The sequence below is a fragment of the Phycodurus eques genome, chromosome 22 (genome assembly GCF_024500275.1).
Source record: "Phycodurus eques isolate BA_2022a chromosome 22, UOR_Pequ_1.1, whole genome shotgun sequence".
NCBI lineage: Eukaryota > Metazoa > Chordata > Actinopteri > Syngnathiformes > Syngnathidae > Phycodurus > Phycodurus eques.
Window position 1 is genome coordinate 3921658 of NC_084546.1, and position 25908 is coordinate 3947565.

The following is a 25908-nucleotide window of genomic DNA, read 5'->3' on the forward strand; positions in this document are numbered from 1 at the left end:
AAACATGAAAAATCAATTTCCTTTCTACTCCCTGACACTTCAAGCCCTCCGGCCTTAGTTGAAGACGCCGACTGTGCCACTGCATTGGTGTCTGCTTTGCTGAGGGACGGCGACAACATCTGCTGGACCTGCGAATTGATTAATTGGCCGATCGGAAGCCTGCAGTGGAAACTAATTGATTGATCGTCTAGAGTTTGGAGCCTTTGCCTTTGTCGTGAGCCCAGGGGAGCGCAACCTCTGGAGGTCCCTGCTCATCTGTCACATCCAACACGCACGAATGAGATACGAAGCGCTAAACCTTTATTACCAAGACATGGGGGGGCATATGTAAGCAGGTGTCAGCCAAGATGCAAGGAGCAGGGTGCAGATCGAAAGCACAACAGGAACAAGGTGGAAAAAGGGGAACCGATAAATGTAAGGAGATTATACTGTGGTGTTTTTACGTTGAAAGGGAAAGCTAGAGTAGCATTGCAGACAATAGAGTAGAACTCCACCTCGGTTAGAAAAAAAAATAAAAATAATAATAATAATCATCATCATAATTTGGATCAGTACCAAATTGTACACAATCATATATTAGACATATACCTCTTCATGAACAAAAGTAGAGCCAGGCCAAATTTTAAATTGGCTAATTCCTGCTCCATAATGCACAGTTCTGTGGAAATTAGTTGGGTATGTTTTGCGTAACCATGCTCACCAACAAAAAGGCAAGAAGACAAGAATCGAATAACTTTGTTTTCAGGACAAATTACGTTTTCTCTGATATGTGTAAATTCAAATACAGATTATCAGGATACAGGTACAACAAAGTGGCGGAGGTACGGAGAAAGGTTGTTGTCTGCGTTGAGTCAGAGACGGAAAATTCCTCCACAGGACATTGGTAGAGGACGCAGTAATTGACCTGAAAGTGGAGGGAGGGCCACTTGGCTTTGGACAACAAAGGCCCACCCTCGGGGGAACAGAGCGAATGCTGGAGGGAAGAGGACAACCTTTGTCAGGTAGAAGGCGAGGCAAGACAGGGGGTGAGAAAATGCACGGCAGAGAACAGACAGCGTCAGAATGTGTTGCTGGATGAATGTGCATTGCCTGCCTTGCACATGTACACCTGCAGCATGGGAATCGTCACCCAGCTCCATGTGTTTGTCGCCTTGTGTGATCATGATGCAGTGGACATTCTTGCAATCTTTTCATGCATATTCATTGTACGCTGCAGCAGGTGGTCCTTGAGGTCTGTTGAAGAGCTCACAGTCCACCCCAGCATCTGTCTATCAAATCCATGTCAACGGTTTTGGGGTCACCTCTAACCTGCCTGCCATTATATTCACCCTGTTACTTCCCAGAATAACTGCTTGTGAAGTCAGTGGCGTACTTACATTAATCTCCTTTGACATTTGTTAAAAGTTTTAGATTGGTTTGTTTAGTAATTGTAGGTTGTTTTAAAAACAGACCCAAATCAATCTTTATTTTGTCTGCTTTTTCCAGGCGTCTCGATTTATTTCCCATCTTCCCTTGCCACCTCCTGCACATATATCATCCAGAATTTTCAGCTCTTCACAGGCTCCTCGACACCACTTTGTCTCTGTTCTCTCCATGTCAAAGTTTTCCACACCGTTCAATCAAAATCTGTGCCACAACCGCCATTAGCTGCACCAAAGCATTCAGTTCCCACTAATTGATACAGCTCTCCTGTCAGAACCGAGAGGGGGAAGGCAGTGAGCTATTCATAAATGAAAGAGCCAAGAGGGTCCAACGAAAGTGCGAAGCACAAATGTGCACACAAAGTTCAACTCTTCATTCTTTCAGGTGTTCATGATGTAAATAGCAGACGTAATCATGAGGTGAAGTTGTTACTATTTTCAGCTTCTATGTCAAATTAACTGATACCCACTCACAGTGCCAATGAGCTGATATGGTGAAGGCCAGGTGCTGGTAGAGTAACAGCAAAGAGCTTGCCAATTAGGGCTTCACCTCCCGTCTAATCCAAATACAGGCACGGTTTGTGGGCAGGACACCCTGATCAGGGTGAACGCCAGCCCGGCCAACAGTTGAGTGGACTCCTTCCAAGATAGAGCGTGGGAGAGAAAAAGGAGGGTTAAAAAAAATGGACATACAAAAGATAACACACAAGAAGCTTTTTTCCACCCTTAATGTTCCCATCATCTATGGAGAGAGAAAAAAAAGATTCTAAAGGATTTTTTTTAATACCACCAAGGGGCACCAATTCAAAACCCAGCAAGTCTCCTTTAATACAGAGGAAATTAAATTGTCAGCACGTTATCAGCCCAGTCCAGTCCTCTGTATCTGAATCACGACAGCAAGAAACATGGAGATGCAACGAGAGGGTGTAAAGAAAGTGCATACAGCATGCTGGAGGGCACAATTTCTGTCCGGTGGGGCAGAATTTTGCATACCTAGCAACTGCAAAATAGAACACTTGATCTGGGGTAAAAAAGTTTTAATTGGTCTTTTTGGCAATTTGACGTGAATCTTGGGGGGGCAAAAAAATAAAAAATAAAAAAAATAAAAATCTGAGAATTCACATTAACAACTAGTGTGTAGTGAGTGTACATTAATAATGTATTAAAGCGTTGCCAAGTGATTTACAGTTCTTAAACTCCACACATTTTCAATGGGAGACCGGTCTGGACTGCAGGCAGGCCAGTCTAGTACCCGCACTCTTTTACAACAAAGCCACGCTGTTGTAACGTGCAGAATATGGTTCGGCATTGGCTTGCTGAAATAAGCAGGGATGCCCATGAAAAAGGCGTTGCTTGGGTGGCAGCATATGTTTCTCCGAAACCAGTATGTACCTTTCAGCATTAATGGTGCTTTCACAGATGTGTAAGTTATCCATGCCATTGGCACAAGCACAGCCCCATACCATCACAGATGCTGGCTTTTGAACTTTGCGTCCATAACAGTCTGGATGGTCGGACCACAGAACACTTTCCCACTTTGCATCATTCCATCTTAGATGAGCTCGGGCCCAAAGAAGCCGGCGGCGTCTCTGGGTGTTGTTGATAAATGGCTTTTCCTTTGCATAGTAGAGTTTCAAGTTGCACTTACGGATGTAGCGCCGAACTGTATTTAGTGACATTGGTTTTTGGAAGTGTTCCTGAGCCCATGTGGTGATATCCTTTACACATTGATGTCGGTTTTTGATGCAGTGCCGCCTGAGGGATCGAAGCTCACGAGCATTCAATGTTGGTTTTCAGCCTTGCCGCTTACACGCAGTTATTTCTCCAGATTCTCCAGATGATGAAATCCCTCAATTCCTTGCAATTGTACGTTGAGGAACATTGTCCTTAAACTGTTCCGACTATTTTCTCACGCACTTGTTCACAAAGAGGTGAACCTCGCCCCATCTTTGCTTGTGAATGACTGAGCAATTCTGGGAAGCTCCTTTTCTACCCAATCATGGCACTCACCTGTTCCCGATTAGCCTGTTCACCTGTGGGATGTTCCAAGCAGGTGTTTGATGAGCATTCCTCAACTTTCTCAGTCTTTTTTGCCACCTGTCCCAGATTTTTTGGAACGTGTTGCAGCCATAAAATTATAAATTAATGATCATTTGCTAAAAACAATAAAGTTTCTCAGTTTGAACATTAAATAGCTTGTCTTTGTAGTGTATTCAATTAACTATAGGTTGAACATGATTTGCAAATCATTGTATTCAGTTTTTATTTATGCTTAACACAACATCCCAACTTCATTGGAATTGGGGTTGTACATGATTATGTTACTTAAGCTGATCTAAAATGCGGGATATGACATGTAAAGCATCAAGAGAAGACATTTTGGAATAACACAGGTAGACCAGGCTAGTGTTTGGAGCGCAGAAAGATTGATGACTTTGGGTTTGATTGAAAAGTCCGCCTTAAGGTGAGAGCCCGTGTGTGACCAGTGATGGATTGGCCAGTGGACCAGTTTGGGTGGGCCGAATTCATTAAAAATCAAAAAGGTAGTGCATGATGGAGGGTCCGTGATTCAATTAACACTGGTATGTGAAGAACAGAGTGCGTTAATGCGAATGTACAGGTATAGCATTATTACTGATTTCAAAGAAATGTTTGCTAGTATTGACCTCCTTTGGCCTTGATTTGTGTATCTGCCTATTAGCTTCCGTCCATGAGTGGCAGAACACATGTGAACCCTGACACTGAGCAAGCAGAAACAACAGAACTGCGGGAAGCCGACCAGAGTGACTGACAAGCCGCAACCCTGCCTACACTCCTGTGAAGTTTCAATTACAAGTAGCTGGACCTGCTGGATGGGTCCTCTTGTCAGGGAGGAAGGGGAGTGACTGGTGGTGGCAGAAAGGCCTGGTGGACGTGTACTACCACTGAGCCCCAGTTGGGCTACACTGTACTGTATTAAACCAGCAGTAATGCTAGTTTATCATTGGCACCTCCTGGTTTCATGCATAATTCACCTTAGATTTCGCAATTTGGACAATTCAATGCTTCCAAGTTTGTGAGAATAGTATGAAAAAAAGTCCTTTTCTTTTGCAGCAAGGTCCAAAAGGCATGCCAATTCTAGATTGTGTTCCATTTTCAGGTTCTCTGAGTGGAATGTTCTCCATAATCGTGCGTTTATGTATTCATTTATTTACTTTTTTAAGCTGCCTAACAGGCGTGGTACAAATCAGTTGCAATAAGATCCTGAACCAATGAGCTGAATTTAAATCCGACACGCTGTTTGAACGCTTGCCTGCGCGGCAACACACCAGCATGCCTACAATTGTAATTGGCTCGGGCCGCGGCTGCAGAGGTTATGGCTGTTATAGGTGAGCATGGGGAGGCATAACTGTTCACATCGTGGCTCTTATTGCCCGTGAAGTAGAGGAGAGAATGCATGTGGTTGCAGGGCTCGTCATGACCTGTATCTTAATGAGTTTGGTGGTGGTGGTGAGGGGGAGTAATCAATAGCACAGTCAACAGCAACTACCACCAATGACAAATGTTTTCTGCGGCAATGAATGTGGAGAACAGGCTTCAGGTCAATTCACATTCAATTAAAAAACACAGAGAAATACAGCCACGTGCAACAAAAACACCTGATTAAGTATTGAACCACCTTTAAAAAAAAAAAAAAAAAATTAAATAAAAAAAACAATTATTTACATGTCTTTCCTGAGTGACACAGAAATGCTTTCTCAGTGAAATACTGGGGAAATCCTTAAAAGAAAACACTGACTGTGCATCTGACAATGTTTACAGGGACAATTGATGAGAAATACAGACCACCCAAAAATGAAGGTGTAATACTATTAGGCAGAAAGATGAAGGGGCGCAGACAATGAATATTAGGTTACACTGCAGAGGGATTTACTTACTGTGAGCTAAAGTCTCCAGTTTGTGTTCTGCCCTGAAAGCGAATGTAAAATTTGTGTGAGAGAGTGGTGAGGATCAATGAACTCAGAGCTCAGAGTGATGCTCACACGCCAACAAACCTGACATTTGTCAGTGAGCCAGGCATGACCTGTCGATTTCCGCACACAAGATTCACCTCAGTAGGCTGGAACTCGCCCTAAGGTAAAACTTTTAAGTCTGTGAGTTGCTTGCACTCACATAGTGTTGAGCGCGGAGCTTTTCGTCTTCGGCGGCGATGCGCTCCCTGATGACCGCCTGCTGGATGCTCTCCTGGTACACGCCGCGTTCCACAGACAGAATGCGGGAAACCTCGTCCTCCACGTGACGATGAGCCTCTGCCTGAGCTTGGGCCGATGCACTTGACTTCTCTGCCTCCAGCCTGTGGACAATGGATGATATAAATTAATTTTTACCTTCGCCAACAAACTTTTTTGCAAGCAACTTCCTCAAGCCTCATGCGACACAGTTGCAACATGTCCTGCAATGATTTGGAAAAGGTCACAAATGCAATTAGGGCGCTAATGAAGCACAGAGAAAGGCTGAGACACTTTGATATTGATTTTCAAGATGTGTCAGAAGAACCCACCGTACACATGCCCTTGCAACTAAATAGTCAGTGAGCATGTCTCAGAGAATTGAAATGAATTTGTATTGTTTCCAAATCATTTGCACTCGAGTGTGATTGTCAATATTTAACGGCTGGAAAACGCTGTTGCCTCCACAGATGCATTAAGCTCCGTGCAGACACAAGACCACCATTTGAACCCCAGTCACTGAGCTCTCGTAGTTACCTAGCAACGCACTCCCTTTGCAGCGACAGTACGCTTGATTAGAGAATAGGAGGAACGTCTCTAAAAACCCCAGAACAGCCTCCTCTGCTAGGAATCAAGTAGCAAGGTAAAATAAACACAGAACAGACAAAGCGAGTGCCAGGGTGAATTATAACAGACTGAAAGAAAAGTCGGCAAGGATCCCAATCAACTTCAAGTCTTGAGAGATTGCAGAGAGAGATGGGTAGAGGCAGGTGAATACTGACTGACTGACTGTGAAAAATAGTTCAATGACAATTTCTCAAACAAATTCCACAATCACCAATTGCTAGAGGAGTCATTTTTTATTCATTGTAGAGTACCAACTTGAGACATATGTTTCAGTTGAGAAATGTGAATAAACCTGGAAATTCATTTATCCCGCGTGGCACCATAAATTGTTTATGATACTGTATATGTACAATAAAAGTTGTTAAACTCAGCATCAGGTTGCAATAATAAGGTATTAATATCTTAACAGCGCATGGATGTTGAAGATGAAAATAATGTATCCTGAAAATCAATGCAATTGACTGGGCTGTGTTGTTTTCAAGCATCAAAATGGGCAACGATGGCTCATGTACATGTTGAAAAGTGAATTCGGAGAACTGTTTCTAAATACACGTTTGAAGATAATTGCCGAATCGGTGTGAAAAAGACTGGGTACTATGCAGTAATGAATTTTGGAAATATAGCGTTAAACTGCTTTTCACCATTTCTGTGTTGCTGATGATTTTGGGTGCGTCAAAGTGGAGTGACATATTTGGATATAACTTGAGTGCCATTGTTTGTATAAGTGGTTATCCGGTGCACCTGCGAATTAGTTATTTAGTTATAGCATGCAGTTAGCTAGCTTGCAATGCCAACACCCCGAAAATGCAGCTTCCTTGGATGCCAAAATTTACAGAAAACCTTGGTGTCGTTATTTCAAATCCCAGACGAGGAGGTGACGCCATGGACGAGCCCGCCGACAAGAGGAACCTGGAAGCCTGTTAGGCACTGAGCTAACTAGTTAGCTTTCTGGTGGGATATATCTCAGCAACCATATGCTTGAAGCGGATTTATTTTCACGGATCAAATATATAGGGATGTGTAGGCCTAAGAAAGTTCAAAGATGTCGTAGTATCCTTTTTTTTTTTCAATGGGGCATGGTTTCAGTGCAATCAGCGGACACGCCCACAAAGTTTGAGACAAAGCAGAGACAATTGCTTGATTTTTCATTATTTTGAAGCCTCATTTTATATACTTGGCGATTCTAATTTGGCGGGGGGATGGGGGGGGGGTGTTAACACTTCTCTATGGTGTGTCAAATGTATGCAATTCAATAATAAAGTGTTATAAATCCCAAAACATAACAAATCGGAATGTAATATTTAGTATGTAAAATTAGTTAGGATCCAGATGGACAGACAGGGCTTAGTGATGACCATAACAAGCCGGCTATTTGCAAGATGATGAGAGGTAGGTCATGTCGGATGCTTTTGACCCGCCATGTGTCCCTCAACTCAACTAAATGTCAGAGCGTGATGGCAAACCGAAGGTGATGGGAGGCTCCATAAACAACGACAGAGGGGACGGGAGGAAGCGAGTTGCGGCGACTTGACATGTTTGGCCCTGGAGAAAGCCGAGCAAAGATGGAGTGAGGACTTGGAGAAGGCGATGGAGAGAGGCCAGCCATGTCCACTCCCACAGTCCGCTGGGCCGCGAACGTCAGCACACTCCATCCATCACAGGGCTTGGACTCCCACTCACTCACTCACACACGCACACACACACACACACACACACACACACACGGGATACGGTTCCTAATAGCATTTTACATTCACCATTTCCCCACATTTCCCCTGTACCTCAAAGCTGGCTTTACTCAAAAAGTTGATCTGCAAAAAAAATACTAATAAATGGAAGCAAGTGGACCATAAGCGTAATGCACCCCTTCAATCATTGATAAACGTTCAGTATAAATAGACTAAACCATGTTAGAAATAAACATCGAAAAAATAAAGCCTGGCAAAAGAAAAGTGTATTTCAACTGACTTCCTCACAAGTGCTAAGCCAAGCAAAGACCGCTATCACTAGCTGGATGCTATCTGTCTGCCTCGCCTCTATTGCTTTTCAGCCATTATTGCACTCTCCCAGGGATATTGGACACATTTTTCATTTGCCTGTACACGATTGACACCAGGTGGGGAAGAGAGTGGTGAGAAAGCGGATGCTTCAGTCCAAAAAAGGGGGTGAAAAAAAACATTCTCTGTGTAATGGAATGATTTTGGAGGACATGGATGATGTTTGCCCTTGGACTGAAAGTGCGCGAAATAAAGCGGTGGCACTTTATTTTCCGCAGGTATCCAGGAATTCAATCAGGAATGTAAGTTCCAAGTGAACAGCTTGGTTGGCTCGGTGTGTTCTGATGGGTTGAATTCATGCTGAGTTATGGATGTAAGCACTCAAGAGGGGGGCAGCGCCAAACAGGAAGTCATGCTGTATGGTGATGGTTCCATGGCTCCAGTATTGAGGGAACTGTGCTTGGTGGCATAGTTGGGACAAAGTGAGGCTTCCAGTGGTTTAAAGCAATTGGTGCCCAAGCTCAGGTTGTCGAGCGTGGATGATGGAATACTTCAATGCCCATTGTTGTCACTGACGAGGGACCAATGTCCAAGGGATGAAGTACACGGTTTCTGGGATTGGTTCCAAAGAAGTTGGACAAAAAAACGAGGAGGCCAAGTACTGTTGAGAGGGAGCACTGTTTGTCGCCTCTTCCTGCCTCACTCCATCAATGGATTTCGGCCTGTTTTACTGCCGCTTCTCCTCCTCTAGGGGTTGTGGATTATTTTGGTGAACTGTGGGCCTATGAAGCCCTTTGAGACTATTTTGTGATTAAGGGCTATATGAATAAACTTGACTTGATTTGACTTCTTGGGTCGGTGCTTGAAAGTAGAAAAAGTGAAAGCAAAGGATTGACCAGATACATTTTTCAGACTGCAGTATTCATTTTTGGATGAAACACAATAGTGACTCAAAACACTTTTATCCCTATTATCACCCAAATTGAATTGGTTCTTCACGCCGGTTCTCTACTAACTACTTTATGTACCGGTAATCCTGTTGAAGAACAAATGATACTGCTTCCCTTTGAATTGTTACTTTCTACCTTCCATCATATACCTTCTCTCTCTGCCAAACATGAATGTTTACAGTCATCTACCTATGTTCCACACGAGCTTTATCTTGACACAGTGAGCCAGGCAGGATGGAGTCCGGCAAAGCACGCTGAAACAAAGGCATTTAGAGGCCCTATGCAATATTGATGTTGGGAATAATGTCGCTGAATGCTGGCCATGAATATTTGATGGCCCCGATGTGCTCGCTCCAACACGTATGCGCTGGCACATAAACACAGTACACCTGACTATGAAAGGGAGTTAAAAATTAAGCGAGAACAATGAATGGCGCAGATTAATTTAGAAATGTTGCAACATAAAAGCTGTTTTGTATTCTCCCCGCCTTACGATTACGCCACAGCTATAAAAAGATAACTGCGATGGTCTTGGAAAGTCTGACTGTGGCTTATCAGAAGTATACGGTCATTTCTTATCTGGCCTGCTGGAGTATGCAAAGTGGTGTGTAAACCTCACAAAAGACAAAAAGTATCACGGCAAAATGTAATAAAGAGCTAGACTCAAACATTGGGTTCGATTAGTTTGTTTGAAAGCTCGTTTAATAATCTATACATGGAGAACCAAGCGTGCCCGAAAGAACTGTTGACGAAAGGACAGTTATATGTAACAGCAGGTCTGTCCGTCTCATCCTATTTCTTGGGAAGCGTTCTGCTCTGATGCATCGCAGGCAAATCTACACCGTGCAGCTGCAGCTCCTTGCAAACAAATTATTTAAGGGCCGTGTCCATATTGACTCTTCGCTGAGCCCTAAACTTCACCCCTTTGCTCGAGCACGCCATTCGACATGCAGATCTCGGGAGTTCATTTGTGGCTTGAAAGCGCCACAGAACAAATAAATTCACTCAATCCTGCACAGGGGAGTGGAGCTAACTCTTTGCTATTCTGATTCAACCTTATTTAAAACTATGGTAAAACCTATTTTACAATTCACTAATTAGCTCCAAACCACCTACATGTCAATTTAGCCATCATTTCTGGGATTGCATTTGATCTACAATACGCGTATGACAAAAACTAGCTTGAGTTGAGAGCCGAAAAAGACCAGCGTAGTGAGACTCCTATTGACCGAAATGAGGTGATATAGAGGTCCATAGCTGTGGCAGTGTAGAGCTCTCAGTACCTTCATAAAATCTGGGCCAGGTTGTTTTTTGATCTTCAGTTCCTGTAAATGTCGTAAGCCAACAAACTGAACCTTATTGTATGTAATAGCTTTCTTTCATAAACGTGTACTAGGGGAGTATTCGGCTTTTGGGTACAAAGGCTAGCAGAGCTCCCAAAGGAAACATATAAATTGCAGGACAAGTATATAGTATAGTATAACTAACTCCCTTGTGCTGTACCCACAGGATACAGCCTCTGGCTAGCGGACGTCATAGCTAGCCTTTTGGCAATATGTCACACTTGTTGCCTCCTTTGAACTTGCATCACGCAAATGTGAATATCATTGCAGATCAATAAATCTGGTCCTGTTTACATCCACAAAAAACTGTCTTCCCTCACAAAACCAAATCTAAACTGAATTGTGTCTTTAAAACTAAGGTAAATACGGAACCCTCATTTTGGGCATACCGTTACACCCCTACTGTGTTCACTTGTACAGTGTGTTATTTTCAAGACATGCAGACTAATTTCCGTTTGCAGCCTTAGTGGCTTAAAGTCAATTGACAGACCCAAAAAAAAAAAAACACACAGAATACATACAAGTATTACAGCTGATGATTGCTTGTTTATGGCTGCAATTTCATTTCACTCACATGAGAAACGAGGGCTTGAAAGCCGCCATGATGTCCACTAATTGCAGGGAGGGAGCAATTGTGAGGCACTTATTCCTTTGAACGGACTTCAATAAATGAGCTGCAGGAAGCAGTTACATTTAAAAATTTTTAAAGTACTGCAAAAAATAAAAAAATAAAAAGAATAATAACAAGCATTTGTCCGGGCCACTTTTCTCTTGAGCGAGTCTCAAGAAGGAGCTTAATCAATAATTTAACACTACTTCCTCCTGAATGGAGAGAGCTTGCGTTTTTGTGAGTGTTTAACCACTAATCACAGTCGTCCATTCACCAGGGTCTACTGGACAGTATCCAGGTCTATTAAAGAGGGGGGCAGTAGGGGGGCAACACCATTAGTCGGCATCACGGCAGCCCCGCACAGCACCTGCTTGCTCCTTTACCTATGTGCTGAATGTTCTGTACATCTCTGTCTTTAGCGGGGCTAATGGATCGCCAGACTCTACATGCAGGAAATTACCTCAGGTTTAGCACCCTCCTTTCGCAGGCATGATTAATTGATCCGGAGAAGACGGCGAGAAGTAAAGTGCTGACGCCCCTTCGGAAGGAAGGCAGATAGGAAACGCAGTGGGGATCGGAAGAGATGGATGCCGACCTTTATGACTATTAATAAAAGTGGGGAAACATCGGAAAATGTCCCGATGAAATCCTTGAACAGGTACAGATTGACACAATGGGAAAAACTGTGTCGTGATCCGATCAAACGATGGCTGTTCCTAATATTTTGTGCACTCATTTAACAACCACAATCACAAACGTACAGTATTGTCACATGAATACATCTTTCTTAATGTTGTGTGTATTTTTGCATCTCACCAAGCCTGAAGGTCTTGCTCTGCCTTGACCCTCTGCTTCTCCAAGCCTTCATACAGCTCTTCACTGATCCTTTTCTTCAGGGCTTCTTCATCAACTGAGCAGAAAAGAGATAAAAAATAGTTACAGTTTGGAGCATCAGCGATAATACAGTGTATGTGTGAAGGACACGGGCAAAGACCTTGTATATTTCAGGACGCCTCAGAAATGAAATGATTCCCAAAACACAGGTACGGACATCTTCTACGGTCACATCTCTGCAATCTTATCTAGCCATATTCATGTCAGGGACATCACACGTGGACGCCTCTTGTGTCCTCGCAGCTCTATATTGGCAGGTAATTAAGCATGAAAGTAAAGATGGCAACCAGCGACCGGGCCAAAACGTGCTCGGAAGAGACAAGTGCCACACGGTGCCCTGCACGAAATGCGCGTGTGTGAGAGTGGAGTCACACTGCATTAGTTAGATGGGATAATCCCTATTGTCAGAGGCTATTATTACCTGGTAAAATGAAATAACAGCAGGACAGTCAAAAGACACACACACAAAGACAAAATGTTAATATAGGACCGCTTTTCTTAGCATTAAATGAAGGTGAATTGAATAGCAAGAATGGAAACACGGCAGACAGGAATGTAACATTTTCATCCTTAAAATGCAATCTCGAATCTTAACTTCAGGGCCCAAAATATCAATTAATGAAGAAAAAATCCAGAATATCTTGATTGTCTCTTCCATGCAACTACGCTATACCAAGTCAGGAACTGGAAAGTGACAGCTCCTCCACCAAAAAAACCTAAAATGTCTTGAATTCAAAATTCTCACTATTCTACTAGCTTCAGTATGTTTTTTTTTTTTTGCAGAATCCTACTAAATTCTCAAAAGAACAGAAAATCCAAGTCATCTTAAAGTATGCTTGTTCACTACTTGTCAAACAACTTAATTCACAGTCTTGTGGCATCCTTCAGAATACTGGCAACCCAGTTTTTTTTTTGTTTTTTTTTTTAATATACTCTTAACTATGGCCCCAAAAACATAAAATCTAATCACATTAGCATTTATCTCTCCCATCACCTTCATATAAAAATTCTGCACACTTTCGCCAGCAAATTTAACAACCCCCCGCGCTTAATAATTCAACGTACCTGCTTAAGCACGACAAAGAGTCAACGGTAAACTTTCTCCCGCACCGTAAAGCTTCGGCTAACGAGTGCGGAAAATATGATCCGCTTGATACAATAAAGAGGTGGCGCGGATCAGGCGGAAACGCCCGCGGAAGCATCCTTCAGGCCTCAGCCGTCGTGTTTGACAGCGGCAAGAAGCATCATTGATCACCAGCATTACAACTCTATCAGGACCATTTGCAGGGTAAATGTTAGAAATATGAGTCTCCCAGCGATGTGAGGTCCATAAATGAAATTTCAAAGAAATTACATTTTACATGAAATTTGACTGTTAAAGTAAAAACTATTCAAATAAAAGAAATATTAAAATAAAATATTGCTATAAAATTAAATATTGATTTCCATTAAAAACACATTTTATGAAATTACATTAAATTCAATTACAGTCCACTCAAACCTCAGCCAGTTTCATGTTAGTTTAGTACTCATAAATATCCAGGATGAGTGAGTTTTTCATTCCAAACCTACTAAAACTTCCCTCATTAATTTAGTCCCCAAATGGCCTCTAGCAATCAATTACCAAGGATTGTTTATTTTATCAGTTAACTCATCCTCGATTACCAATAAAGACCAAACTCAATATCGAGACATCATGAAAAATGAGTAGATGAATAGGCTCATCTACTCATGAGTAGATGAATAGGCTCTCTGGGGTAGTGGCACTTGTTTGGATGGCTGCCACAAGATTCTCTCAGGCCCGCCGCACACATAGCGACGCGGCCGCAACCGACTGAAGTGGACAGTCGCAAAAATATTACCGTTGACAACTCCTGGCCGCACACCAAGCGACTGAGCACCGCACATCTACCGACTCGTGGCAACAGAAAAACCGCGACCCTGTACTGGGTTTTGAAGCTCCACATATAATATACTGTACGATATTGTTTTTTTTTTATTGAACCACAAAAACATGGCGCGATTGTCAGATGGCCACAAAGAAGAGGAACGCTTACTAGCGTGTTTTTTAATTTTTTTACTTGATACCCCGCTTATTTACAATTTTTCTTTTCAAGACAATCATCAAGAGAGGTAGACTTATTCGCAGATTTTCGCCTTCATATTGAAAGAAGCATGTCAACTCTACTGCTGAAAATATATACCATTTGGCTATGGACTCTAAAGCGAAATGTAACATTTAAAAGGCCTCTGAGTTCAGGTGAGCTGGAAAACCGCCCCACTTATCATTGTATCCTTTCCTGAAGCGCAAACTCCCAATAGCTCGAGAGCCCACATGGAGGTCAGTGAGCTTCTGATGTGATATAAAATCTTCAGGTGGGGGGGGAGGGGTCACTGCTTCGGGCCAGACGCAACCCCGTGTCAATCCCAGAGTAGCACATGTAAATGTTAAAAAGATTAAAAACTCAACATCATCTTAGACGTGGCCCCCGTCCTTCATCCTTTCCTCGCCACCAATCACAGAACTCTGTGAAAAAGCTGACGTGGGAGTGGGGGGGGAAAAAAAAAAAAAAAAGAGTTGGCCAAGTATTGCAAGCGGAGATAATAGATGAAGGTAAATTGCATTTCTCATCAGGGCTTTCATTAACCCCGGGACCCGCATGGAAGGCCTAATCTGAAACATTAACATTTCCTCACGATTCCTCGGTGGAGTCGCCTCGCAACTTTCACCACACTCAAATCAGAGCAAGAATAAAAATGCTAAAAACGTTCAGCCTTGAGCATACAGGTGCCATTTAGGTTTTTCTCAGCCATCTCTTTGAATCATCTTACCTGACAGCTCAGGCCTTTGCGAGTTAACAAGGAAGGCCAAAAAGGGGAAAAAAACGCCACACTTCACGAGTTTCGCACGCTCTTCACTTCATTGCAATGCATTTGAGAATGGCAGAACAGTGTTGGGGCAGGCTAATAGTCCAGTACGGCTTGTGTGGACACATGAATATTAACAGCGCAACAGACGGAGAAGGTGTCGGGAGGTTCTTCACCTCAACAGGTTAGACTTACTGAACCATTTTCACCTATTTGAAAGGGAAATTTGAGCTCTTTTTTTATTTTAGCCTCTTAAAACTCTTGGTATTGGGTGTCTTGCTCTCAATTTTTATTCTGATGTGCTTAATTTTACAATTAAATAAAGTATTATTGATGTCATTGACTCTCAAAGTGTGATTCAAGTACCACTAGTGGTATGCAGGTATGTGAAAGAATCACTGAATTAAATGTCCAAACTCGGCATAACGTTACAGTGACAAGCATTTTATTTTTTATCCAGTAGAGTACATTTGTTTGGTAAAGTTCAGTTGTATTTAACTTCCAGGTAAAATACAGTTACATTTAATCTTGATGAACCGTTTGTTTGAGTAATTAAGGTTTTTTAAAAAAATCAATGAGGTACAGTTTTTTGTTTTTCAATCTTTAACCGCAGTGTTAACTGCACGTGTGTTTACAGTGCAGAATGTTACAGCAGCTTACCATAATTTTACAAATATTTGGAAGGGATAAAGCCTTTGCCTCGTTTTTTTGATGAACACGTAGGCCGACTCTGACTATGCGACAGTTTTTTAATGTTGGCTTGATGGTGGTACTTGGGAGAGCAAAGAATATTTTGAGGTTGCACTTGGTGTAAAACATTTGAGAACCACTGATCTCTGGGGTCTGCCTCAATACGGATTATATAATTTCATTTCTTTTTAAATATATTATCAAGGTGCCAAAGGTACGCTTCAATCCTTGATAATATATAATTTTTTAAACTGTATTATCTATGTTGTCAAAGGGTGCCATTCAATCCGCAGTAATTTTCTTTTGAAAAAATATGTGCAACCCTGCACCTTTGAATCGATCCCAAAGAGTGTAAACCTTTTATTAAAATCCACTCTTGTGCTGTGAAATGAAAATGGCCTCCTCGCTTCACCGAATGCGGTCGACGCGTTTCAAAAACACAGCGCGCTATTGTCGTATTTATCTTTAAATCGGAAAAGCAATTAGCGCAAACAATGGAGGGATGCTTTAATTGGATAGTGGCCAGCAAAAACAGCAAAAGAAGCTTTTGTTGGATACAAGTGACTGAATTAAATTGTCGGATTGTGATTAATATGCACTCAACAAACGGACGAGTGGCTCAGATGAAATTTGGTGTCAGAGAAGGGCAAATTTAAAATGTATTGCACATACGCATTTGCCTTTACCGCAGCCTGCTGGCTTATTGTACCAAACTGCAGAGGTGTCGTTTTAATCACTGGAGTCATTGTTGCGTGGCACAAGTTGGCCTTTTTTAATTGGCACGCTGATTGAGCACAGTAAAGGACGGGGATGCCTGCCTGCCCACGGCCCGGACGCCCATCTCTCTCTGCCCACTCTGCACCCACACGCCTGTCTGTGTTTGCGTAATGAGCAACATTCAAATGTCCTCGGCCCAACCGGTCAGGAGAGCGAGAAGAAAATGAGCGCACAACTTTACTTTGAGAGAGAGAGAGAAGTTATTAAAGCAGTCAGATTACACCTTGTTAGGATCGTTATCAGTCATATTCTGTCAACGTATGCAGTTAATGACAGCAAAAATGGCCGCCGTGCTCAGCAGTAATGAGCTACTAATTTATTAACAGAACTAGAGAAAATAATTTATCTTTTTATTAGCAATCAGAGGCTGACAATAAATCGCAAGAATGAAGACTAATTACAAAGTTGAAGACAAAAAGCGTGAGGTGGCTTAAAGTAAACAGCCACACAATAAACATGATTAAAATTCTAAATGTAGCTGCACATAAAATTAATCCCCGGACCCTTCATCCTCGGAGAACCTCTAATTAACTTTGACGAGGGGGCACTCCTTCCCCCCATATAACTCATAATGAAATGAGTCATTACCGAGAATAATTCTACTTTTATAATGCATCTATTAACTTTTCATTGTTTGCATGACAACAGCGTGCCTTGCCCACCTCCGAAGTAACATCGAATAAGGCTTTATCCACATACAGTTATTTAAAATGTGACACCAATGCAAAAGGGGCCGCTATAACCACCGCCATCAGTTCATTTAGCCAATGAGAAGCCTGCAGCGTGCGCATGAATTCGCAGAAAGGCACAATAATGGCAAATTGAAGAAAGTGAACAGGTTGTGCAAAGTGGAACATGAATAGCTTTTTTTCTTTGTAGTAAGGTAAAAACACTGAGAAGTGTAACAATCTGAACAACAGTGTGAATTATTATGTTTTAGTTCTTTTTTCCCCACTTTCACTGATATTCACGTTTGTGTGTGACCCTTCCGAATGAGTTAAGAAGTTTGACGTATTGACAAAATCATATCGCTAGTCATGGCGATCGTTAGCCAGAGACTGAGCTGCACTGTGTTTGTTTACGGCGTAGCATGGAGACTTTGTCCCCAAAAATAGGAATACAAGTATCATTGTATCCCTGTGTTTTATATGAAACTTACTTGCTGGTGGAGCAGCAGGAGGAGATGGTGGTGGTGCTACCAGACTGGACTCTGGGACAGGAGCAGAGGATCCTGACTCCGCCACCGGCTGGGGAGGAGGAGGAGGAGGAGTCACTTGAGCCTGTGGAGAAGGAGGTGGCAGGATGGCGACAGGCTCAGAAACAGGAAGGGAGGAGGGGAGGTTCGAATCAGGAGGAAGGAGAGCCGGAGGGGTGAGGGGTTCGCTTAGCGGAGTTACAGCATCCACCACAGCAGGGAAAGGAGGGAGAACAGGGGGATCAGAAGGAGGAGGGGAGGGTGTAGTTACCGGCTCAACAGCGGGAGGAGCAGGAGCAGGAGCAGGGGTCGGCTCAAAAGCAGGAGGCGCAACTGCGGGCAAAGAGGTGGAGGGTAGCACCATGTCAATGACGGTGGGGGCTTCTACCTGCTCGGGTTGGGGAGGAGAAGGAGGTGGTGCTACGTTCTCTGTGGCAGGTGGAGCTGGTGGAGGAGGAAAGGAGGGGTTGGGCTGAAATAGAGGAGGAGGAACAGGCTTTGGACGAGGGGCCATAGAAGGGTCTCGCATTCGGTTGATGACATTCTCCGAGAGCTGCAAAGGAACATTCAAAATAATTATCAAACAGTTTCTAACAAGGAAAAATCATCAATCATCCTTTTTACGGAAGCACAGCATTGACATGAATGGGATTATGCCTTTGTGAGTCACTCTTGCCAACACCTGAAATCTTATCTGATGGACTTAAAGTCGCTCCGTCTAAATTTAACTGCACACACGCTCAATTTCGAAGCCTCTGTTTTCAGTTAGCAACTCCTGTCAAGTGACCATCGCGGTAGGTGCAAAAGTGCTTGTTGCTATGATATGACCTCATATCCACTTATTTCACTCTTCTCTGAACAGATTTGTACATTACATATAACGTAACGATGCCAAGCTCCAGTCATTCAAGTGGAGGTGACGCACACGTGGTCTGTGACGTCAACGTCAACATTCCAATGACATTTATATTGCCCCCAAAACTTACTTTAACATGTATACACGAAGGAAGACAGGAAAATAACTGTTTACAAACTTGTCTTGAGAGAGTTAAATGAGGCAGGATGTCATTGAAGCCTGTCAAAAATAGTGATCCAGTTAACAACATCATTCAAGCTAGGAAAAACACTTGTAAAATATGAAGACTTTACGATTAAATGACAATAACATAACACTAACAATGACACTCACGCATCTTTTTTTGCCAACAATTGTTGCTACAGTGCAACAGTTTTGCATGCAAGTGTGCTGTCAAACTTACCCTGATGCCCTTCACCACTGTTACATTCTCATTCTCGTCAGACTCAAATGACACTCGTCGGGTACTGTTATTGGCTCCCATTGTCACTCCGCAGGTCCAGAATGTATCAAAATATCTACATGTATTTATAAACACTAATGTCAAGTTGAGATTTAGCAGAGTTACACGAGCGTTCGGAGTTGTCGGAGGTGCACACACTGCTGTTCCGGCTTCTCCGGTATGACGTGCTAAGAAACACGGATGTGATTGGACAATTGCTTTCGGGTCTGACCATTGATTATTTCTATTGGTTGTTTTTTTTTTCAAGAGTGAGATGGAAGTCCAAGATTCAGGACCTCACAGTATAAGACAGTAATATCCAATATTTTAAATGGATTTGATTCAAATTCTATATTATTTTATATATTAATTTAACCCGAATTCTTTTTTTCAAAAATGTTACTAATAATATTTGTTAAAAATATTAAATGTACCTATTTAGTCTTAATTGCGATACATTGGAGTACATTGCCTATTTATTTTAGAGGATTGACTTACCACCTAGCTCATGTGATGTTTTTCGAGCTGATAACAAGCGATAATGAAATCTAAAAATACATATTGCAGGCAAATGGGAGGTAATTATGGAACAGTGCTGCAGACAGAAGGTGAGGAGGAGGAAGAAGCAGGCGTAGTCTTGCCACAGATGACCTATTGTAATTCACATTCAACACAACATATTGCTTGTGGCTTTGGAACCTTGCCCAGATTGTTGTCAGCTTCACTTACCACCAATGAGCATATCTTTGTCCAGTCAGTGCACGGGCACATGTGTTGTGTACATTGCATTATGACTCATTTCAGTGGTTTATTTCTTTGCCTTTGTCTACCAGCAGCAGAAAAAAACATATTTGAAAATATATAAAAAGTGAGACCTGGAAGGGCGTGATTGGGAGGAACGGTCCCCCAATCAGTACCCGAGCGGTGTTCTGTTATTGGATTTTTGTGCTCGTCACGGATTGTCCATAACGAACAGAATGTCCATAAGCATACATAAGGGTGTCCACATGTGCACTTGGCACCAGGACACCCGAAGTCGCAGTTCGATGATCGACTTTGTCTTGGAATTCTGGTCCGCCATCCGGCGTCTCATGAGGGGGAAGCAATGCACCATCAACACTCTGTATAGTGGGGATCGGGGGCTGCTGACCTTGACTCGGGACGTTGCGAGTCGGTGGGGAGAATACTTCGATGACCTCCTCAACTCCACCGGCAAGCCTTCCCATGAGGAAGCGGAGTCTGGGTTCTCTGAGGCGACCTCTCCTATCTCTGGGGTTGAGGTCACCGAGGTGATTATAAAGCTCCTTGGTGGCAAGGCCCCGTGGGTAGATGAGATTCGCCCAGAGTTCCTAAAGGGTCTGGATGTTGTCGGGCTGTCCTGGTTGACACATCTCTGCAACATCGCGTGGACATCGGGGACAGTGCCTCTGGATTGACAGACTGGAGTGGTGGGCCCCCTTTTTAAGAAGGGGGAACGGAGGGTGTGTTCCAACTACAGGGGGAATCGGCACCTCCGAATCTGAGACCATGGTCTGCCGTGATGCGGACTTTGTATCGGTCCATTGTGGTAAAGAAGGAGCTAAGCCGAAAAGCGAAGCTCTCAATTTACCGATCGATCTACGTTCCTACCCTCACCTATGGTCACGAGTCGTGACCGAAAGAACGAGATCCCGGATGCAAGCGGCCGAAATGAGTTTCCTCCGCAGGGTATCCGCGCTTTCCCTTAGAGATAGGGTGAGAAGCTCGCTCATCCGGGAGGATCTCAGAGTAGAACCGCTCCTCCTCCACATCGAGAGGAGCCAGATGAGGTGGCTGGGGCATCTGATTCGGATGCCTCCCGGACGCCTCCCCGGTGAGGTGTTCCGGGCACATCCCACCAGAAGGAGACCCTGGGGACAACCCAGGAGACGCTGGAGAGACTACGTCTCTCGGCTGGTCTGGGAACGCCTCGGGTAGAAAATGGATGGATGGATGGATGGAGGGATAAATAAAAGCTTGTACTCTTGCTTCTAAAATAATAAAACTATATATCTTGAGTTTAAGTATTGGAGGCATTTTTACAATTTGATCGAGTTAGGTACAATAATTGTAGCTCCAAAATGAAAAATTACAGCTTTTGCTTGTCCCAGAAAGCCAGGCGGTCTTGCAACATGTCAAAGTAAACTGTAGAATTTGATTTTCCTTGAGTACAGAGGCTATCATTATTGACGACAGCTCATCAGTCTTGTCCTCTAACCTTGGTATATTAAACAAAGAGTTGTTTCTTTAAGAGTTGATGCGGCACAAACATACAAATTGGATCAAAAAGACATTTTCAAGTATTACGATTGTTGGATACAGATTCATTTTAGTTTTAATTCTACCATGTATGGAATATACTTTTTATTTACTTGTTAGCTTTTTGGGTGTTTATACTGAAGTGACTGATTCTAATGCAACAACTTCCCGGTACACTTTTAGATTTTTTTGTTTTACCTGTCTGCGGCATATTTGCATTATTAAATCAGTAAAAGGCAGGAGCACATTGTATTTCATGTCATCAGATGTATTTCATTACATCTGAAAAGCAAATTCCCCCCCTGTATTATTCCCCCCCTGTATCATTTGTCTTTGCTGTACGAATACAAGCTCGACTTAATTGTACGTGCCATTCTTCTACTTGTCTGTTGTCAATGAAAAATTGGGTCTATTGCATGGCAGTCGAAGCGCATTCCCTTGGGGGAGACCCTCATCCCTCAAACTATTATGATCACAGATTACATAATGAATAACTGGAGTATGCAGCGACGCCCCAGGGCACTCTTTGAAAAGCATAAGGCTGTATTGAATGTAGAACGTATATAATAATAACATGACTGAAATACAACCTAATAAATACAGTCTTGCCTGGGCATTACAAAGGTTGTCTGTTCATCTCTTATTTGCATAGAAGAAGATGTTTTTCCAGGCAACAAAGCATATTCTTTGCATCCAAACACACATGAAGCTGAACAGCAAGGCCTTGGCCCACTGTTATTGGGGACAAGAAGGTGGACTGATGGACAGAAGGCTTCAGCGATAAGAACTTCAAAATTAAACCTCTACGAGAAGAACCTGACTCCCTTCTTTTTCTAAAGAAAAATCTTTGCGTCTTCTCTTTTTTTTCCTTGGGTAGCTGAGAAGAGACATAAAGATGGGCGACAATGTTATCTCGTCATTCCACCGGCACATCAATCACGGTCTAGACAAGTAAGAATCAACCACCGCCACCCCCACAATCAATGTCCTCTACAATTGTCACCGGTACAGATTGTCAGAGATAAGACCAAGCAAAGCCCTGCCAAATGTACCACTATGGATGTTCGAAATGAAAGAGCCTATTAACTAACTGACAAACATTTGCGTCTCTGCTGGCTTTCCTTTATTTATTTATTTATTTTAGTCTCGAGAGATATGGATCGATCGTTTCCAATAAAGAAGGTTTCTTGCTGTGATCTGTAGATTCTGGCAAAAATCCATCCATCCATCCATCCATTTTCTACCGCTTATCCAAGGTCGGGTTACGGGGGCAGTAGCTTTAGCAGGGACGCCCAGACTTCCCTCTTCCCGGCCACTTCCTCCAGCTCTTCCGAGGGGATCCCGAGGCGTTCCCAGGTCAGCCGAGAGACGTAGTCTCTCCAGCGTCTCCTGGGGCGTCTCCTCCCGGCGGGACGTCCCACGGGCCAAAAAGGCCCGGTAGCACTCCTTCTTCAGCGTGACGCCATCCCTCGCCGTTGGTGTCCACCAACGGGTTCGGGGATTACGGCCACAGCTCCGGTCGGCTGCCTCGGCAATGGAGGCGCGGAACATGGTCCACTCGGACTCAATGTCCTCCGCCTCCCCCGAGACGTGGGTGAAGGTTCATTGCCCCATTGCCCACGTGAGCATTGAAGTCTCCCAGCAGAACGATGGAGTCCCCAGTGGGAGCACTATCCAGGAAAGTTCCAAGGACTCCAAAAAGGGTGGGTACTCTGAACTGCCGTTTGGTGCATAGGCACAAACAACAGTCAGGACCCGTTCCCCCACCCTAAGGCGGAGGGAGGCTACCCTTTCGTACACCGGGGTGAACCCCAACGTACAGGCGCCGAGTCGGGGGGGCAATAAGTATACCCACACCTGCTCGGCGCCTCTCACCGTGGGCAACTCCAGAGTGGAAGGGAGTCCAACCCCTCTTGAGAGGACTGGTACCAGAGCCCAAGCTGTGTGTGGAGGTGAGCCCGACTATATCTAGTCAGAACTTCTCGAACTTCTCGAACCAAAAATCAATGTTGCATTAAAATGTGTCTGATGAGGATTTAACATGAGACTCAATCAACCAATATATTTTCTCATCAATTATAACATAAACTGAAATTTTAAGAATTTTTAAAAATTATTTGTTTACTAATTATTGTTATTTGTATCTGTTTTATGCAACAATATTTGTTATTACTATTTCTATTTTTTATATTTTGTTTTCTAAAAATATCCAGCGAAAGAAACTGAATTTCGTATTTGAACTACATCTCCCACAATTCCGTGGTGTAAACAGATTCTTCCGGCTTCCGGTTTGGGTGCCGCTGCAGCTGGAAAAGATGGCTGCTGACACTGGACGTTACAGGGGAGCTGTCAACAAAAACAAAGACCCCTCTGGTCTTCTCATTTCTGTCATAAGGTATTGTTTTATACATAATTTTTTTTATCATTGTGAAAATTTGAGGTAATGCATTTCGAGGCGATTCGCGCTGATGGAAGGTCCGCTATCTTTAGGCTAAAGGTCTCTTTGCATTGTCTTCCTGTTTGGATCTGCAGCATTTCTTGTTATAATTCGCATGTAAAACTCTGATATTGGAAATATTTATTTTCTGTGGAATGAAGCATGTCCCAGTGGTCTCTGCACGATGAATAAATGCATATAATAAAGTTTTTGTATTAGTCACCTGTTAAATCTCGGTTGAAATGTTAAATCTCTCATTGTCACTCTGTTGTACTGCAAGGTCTGCGTTTGACGCTTGTCACCATAAAGGAGTAAACTATTAACATGGGGATCATCAAGTCTGATGGTGTGGAATATCATGTTAAATCCATCCATCTAGGACTCTGTCCCGCAGCGATGACGTCCAGGACAGGGAGACAGAGAAGGGGCGTCTCGAGGAGGCCTTCGAGACGTGCGACCGGGACCTGGACGAGCTCATCGTGCAGCACTACGCCGAGCTCACCACCGCCATCCGGACGTACCAGAGCATCACCGAGCGCATCACCACTTCCCGCAATAAAATCAAACAGGTAGGAAATCCGAAATATCTCATGTTGAGCGCCGTGACGCTGCTGACGTTGGTCTCCGACGCGCAGGTGAAGGAGAACCTTCTGTCCTGCAAGATGCTGCTCCACTGCAAGCGGGACGAGCTGCGGAAGCTGTGGATCGAGGGAATCGAGCACAAGCATGTCCTGCAGCTCCTGGATGAGATTGAGAGCATCAAGCAGGTGCCTCAACGCTTGGAGGCCTACATGGCCAGTAAGCACTACCTCCACGCCACAGACATGCTGGTGAGTGGGCATCTTTATGGAAAATTCCGTGGCAGTAGTTAACTTAGAATAGCACTAAATGCGGCATGATGCATAAACCTCTGGGCCTGTGTTTTGTCACTAACATTATCACTCAGAAATTAAATAAGAAGAAGAAAATAATCCTGCATAGCTTTTGTCACACACTTCTGTGCATATTTCCATGTAAATCACTTGCTTAAATATGAAAAATAACACATCTTAGCATGACATATTTATGTAAATACGCATAGGCTGCTTGTTCAGACTTAAACACTTTTTTTTTTTTTTTTTTTTTTTAACCCACTAGAGGCTCTTGGTGCTTTTATTAGTGCTTGTATGGACACAAAATTATTATTTTTTTTTTATGCCTTGATGGTTTATTCCCTGCGTCCTCTCATGCCACTAAAGGACCAATTTGTAGCCTTTAAGCAGTTTGTGCTGTTCAGGTGTGCCCGCCTTTGTTTGATGCACATTTCGACACAGCAGACTCTGGTGTCTCTCTCCCTCTGTCGCTCCCACACATCCTTCTCTCCGACTTTGGAAATAATTACTCTACCCGAATGGTGTTATCTAGACGAGGGGGAGGAAAAAAAAGAAGTGGGATGGCGGCGGTCACAAAAGAAGCGTGAAAATCCTCTTTAACGCGGGCGGAACGAAGCGGAACTTCCTTCCAACCTACGATCGCTCGGCTGTTTTGACGCGTTTTGTAAAGGAGTTCAAAGTCAGTCCGACTTTGATTTCATTGATCTGGGATGTTTAAAAAGGGTAGGCTGAAAGGTAAAAACCATACTTTTTGAAGACCTCCACACCCAAATATTCATGAGTCGCAGATATAATTTCCTTCCTTGGTCTACCCTCGAAAGAGGTGGATTAGCTGCAAATAAAATTGTGTGTGTGTTTGACTGTGGCTTATCTCCAATGGTTGACAATTAGAATTCAGGCTGCGTTCTCTCTGCTACTGAACGGCAGTTCTAAGCCCCGTGGTGTCGGATGAAAAAACTCTCCTCCTTGTCTTTCTTTTGTTTTTTTAATCCCTGAATTTCACGTTTGTAAACTTTTATTAAAGGTCCAAGCTCTCCTTCTCGCCCCTGTATTGTACCATCTCATATAACCAACCATACAGAGATATACATGTTCATAGAAAAGCATAGGTATCCTAACATTTGTATATATCGTCGCTGTTGGATGAAAACAATTTCCACTTTTTCCACCCGTTGATACTTTTGGTCTGTCCCCACGTGGTCCGTTATTTTTACACATTCAAAACCAATTTAAAGTGTTGAAAAAAGCTCGAGAACGAATCTTGAATGCTCAACTGTCTGAGAAGTTTTGTCAAACTCTGTCTATTGCAGTTTGTCAAATAAAATGTTTTTCCATCTTATTATGATCAACATTACACTAATAATACTTGGTGGGAGTCAACCAGAACTTATGCAACCTGTATTTTTCTCTTACATTTTCAATAGGGGCGATTAATACGGCAAAC

General features: G+C 43.2%; 2 protein-coding genes across 8 annotated transcripts in view; one reads left to right on the forward strand and one right to left on the reverse strand.

The window, feature by feature from the left end:
* The window catches only part of chchd3a (coiled-coil-helix-coiled-coil-helix domain containing 3a), a 47596-nt gene extending 28545 nt beyond the window's left edge, over nt 1-19051 (reverse strand). For 5 of the 7 annotated variants that reach the window (XM_061668284.1, XM_061668283.1, XM_061668286.1 and 2 more), the window contains exons 1-5: nt 18840-19051; nt 17852-18133; nt 17545-17665; nt 11973-12066; nt 5574-5754 (exon numbers count right to left, since the gene is read on the reverse strand). In XM_061668284.1, coding sequence (XP_061524268.1) covers nt 5574-5754; nt 11973-12066; nt 17545-17665; nt 17852-18133; nt 18840-18920 — 759 coding nt within the window. In that variant the 5' untranslated portion in view covers nt 18921-19051. The remainder of the gene's footprint in view (nt 1-5573; nt 5755-11972; nt 12067-17544; nt 17666-17851; nt 18134-18839) is intronic. The other 2 variants (XM_061668289.1, XM_061668288.1) reach the window with 2 other exon arrangements.
* Nucleotides 19052-23466: 4415 nt separating this feature from the next.
* exoc4 (exocyst complex component 4) overlaps nt 23467-25908 on the forward strand; it is a 61127-nt gene continuing 58685 nt past the window's right edge. The window contains exons 1-3 of the mRNA XM_061667619.1: nt 23467-23550; nt 23972-24161; nt 24228-24422. Of these exons, the coding sequence (XP_061523603.1) occupies nt 23471-23550; nt 23972-24161; nt 24228-24422 (465 nt within the window). The 5' untranslated portion in view covers nt 23467-23470. The remainder of the gene's footprint in view (nt 23551-23971; nt 24162-24227; nt 24423-25908) is intronic.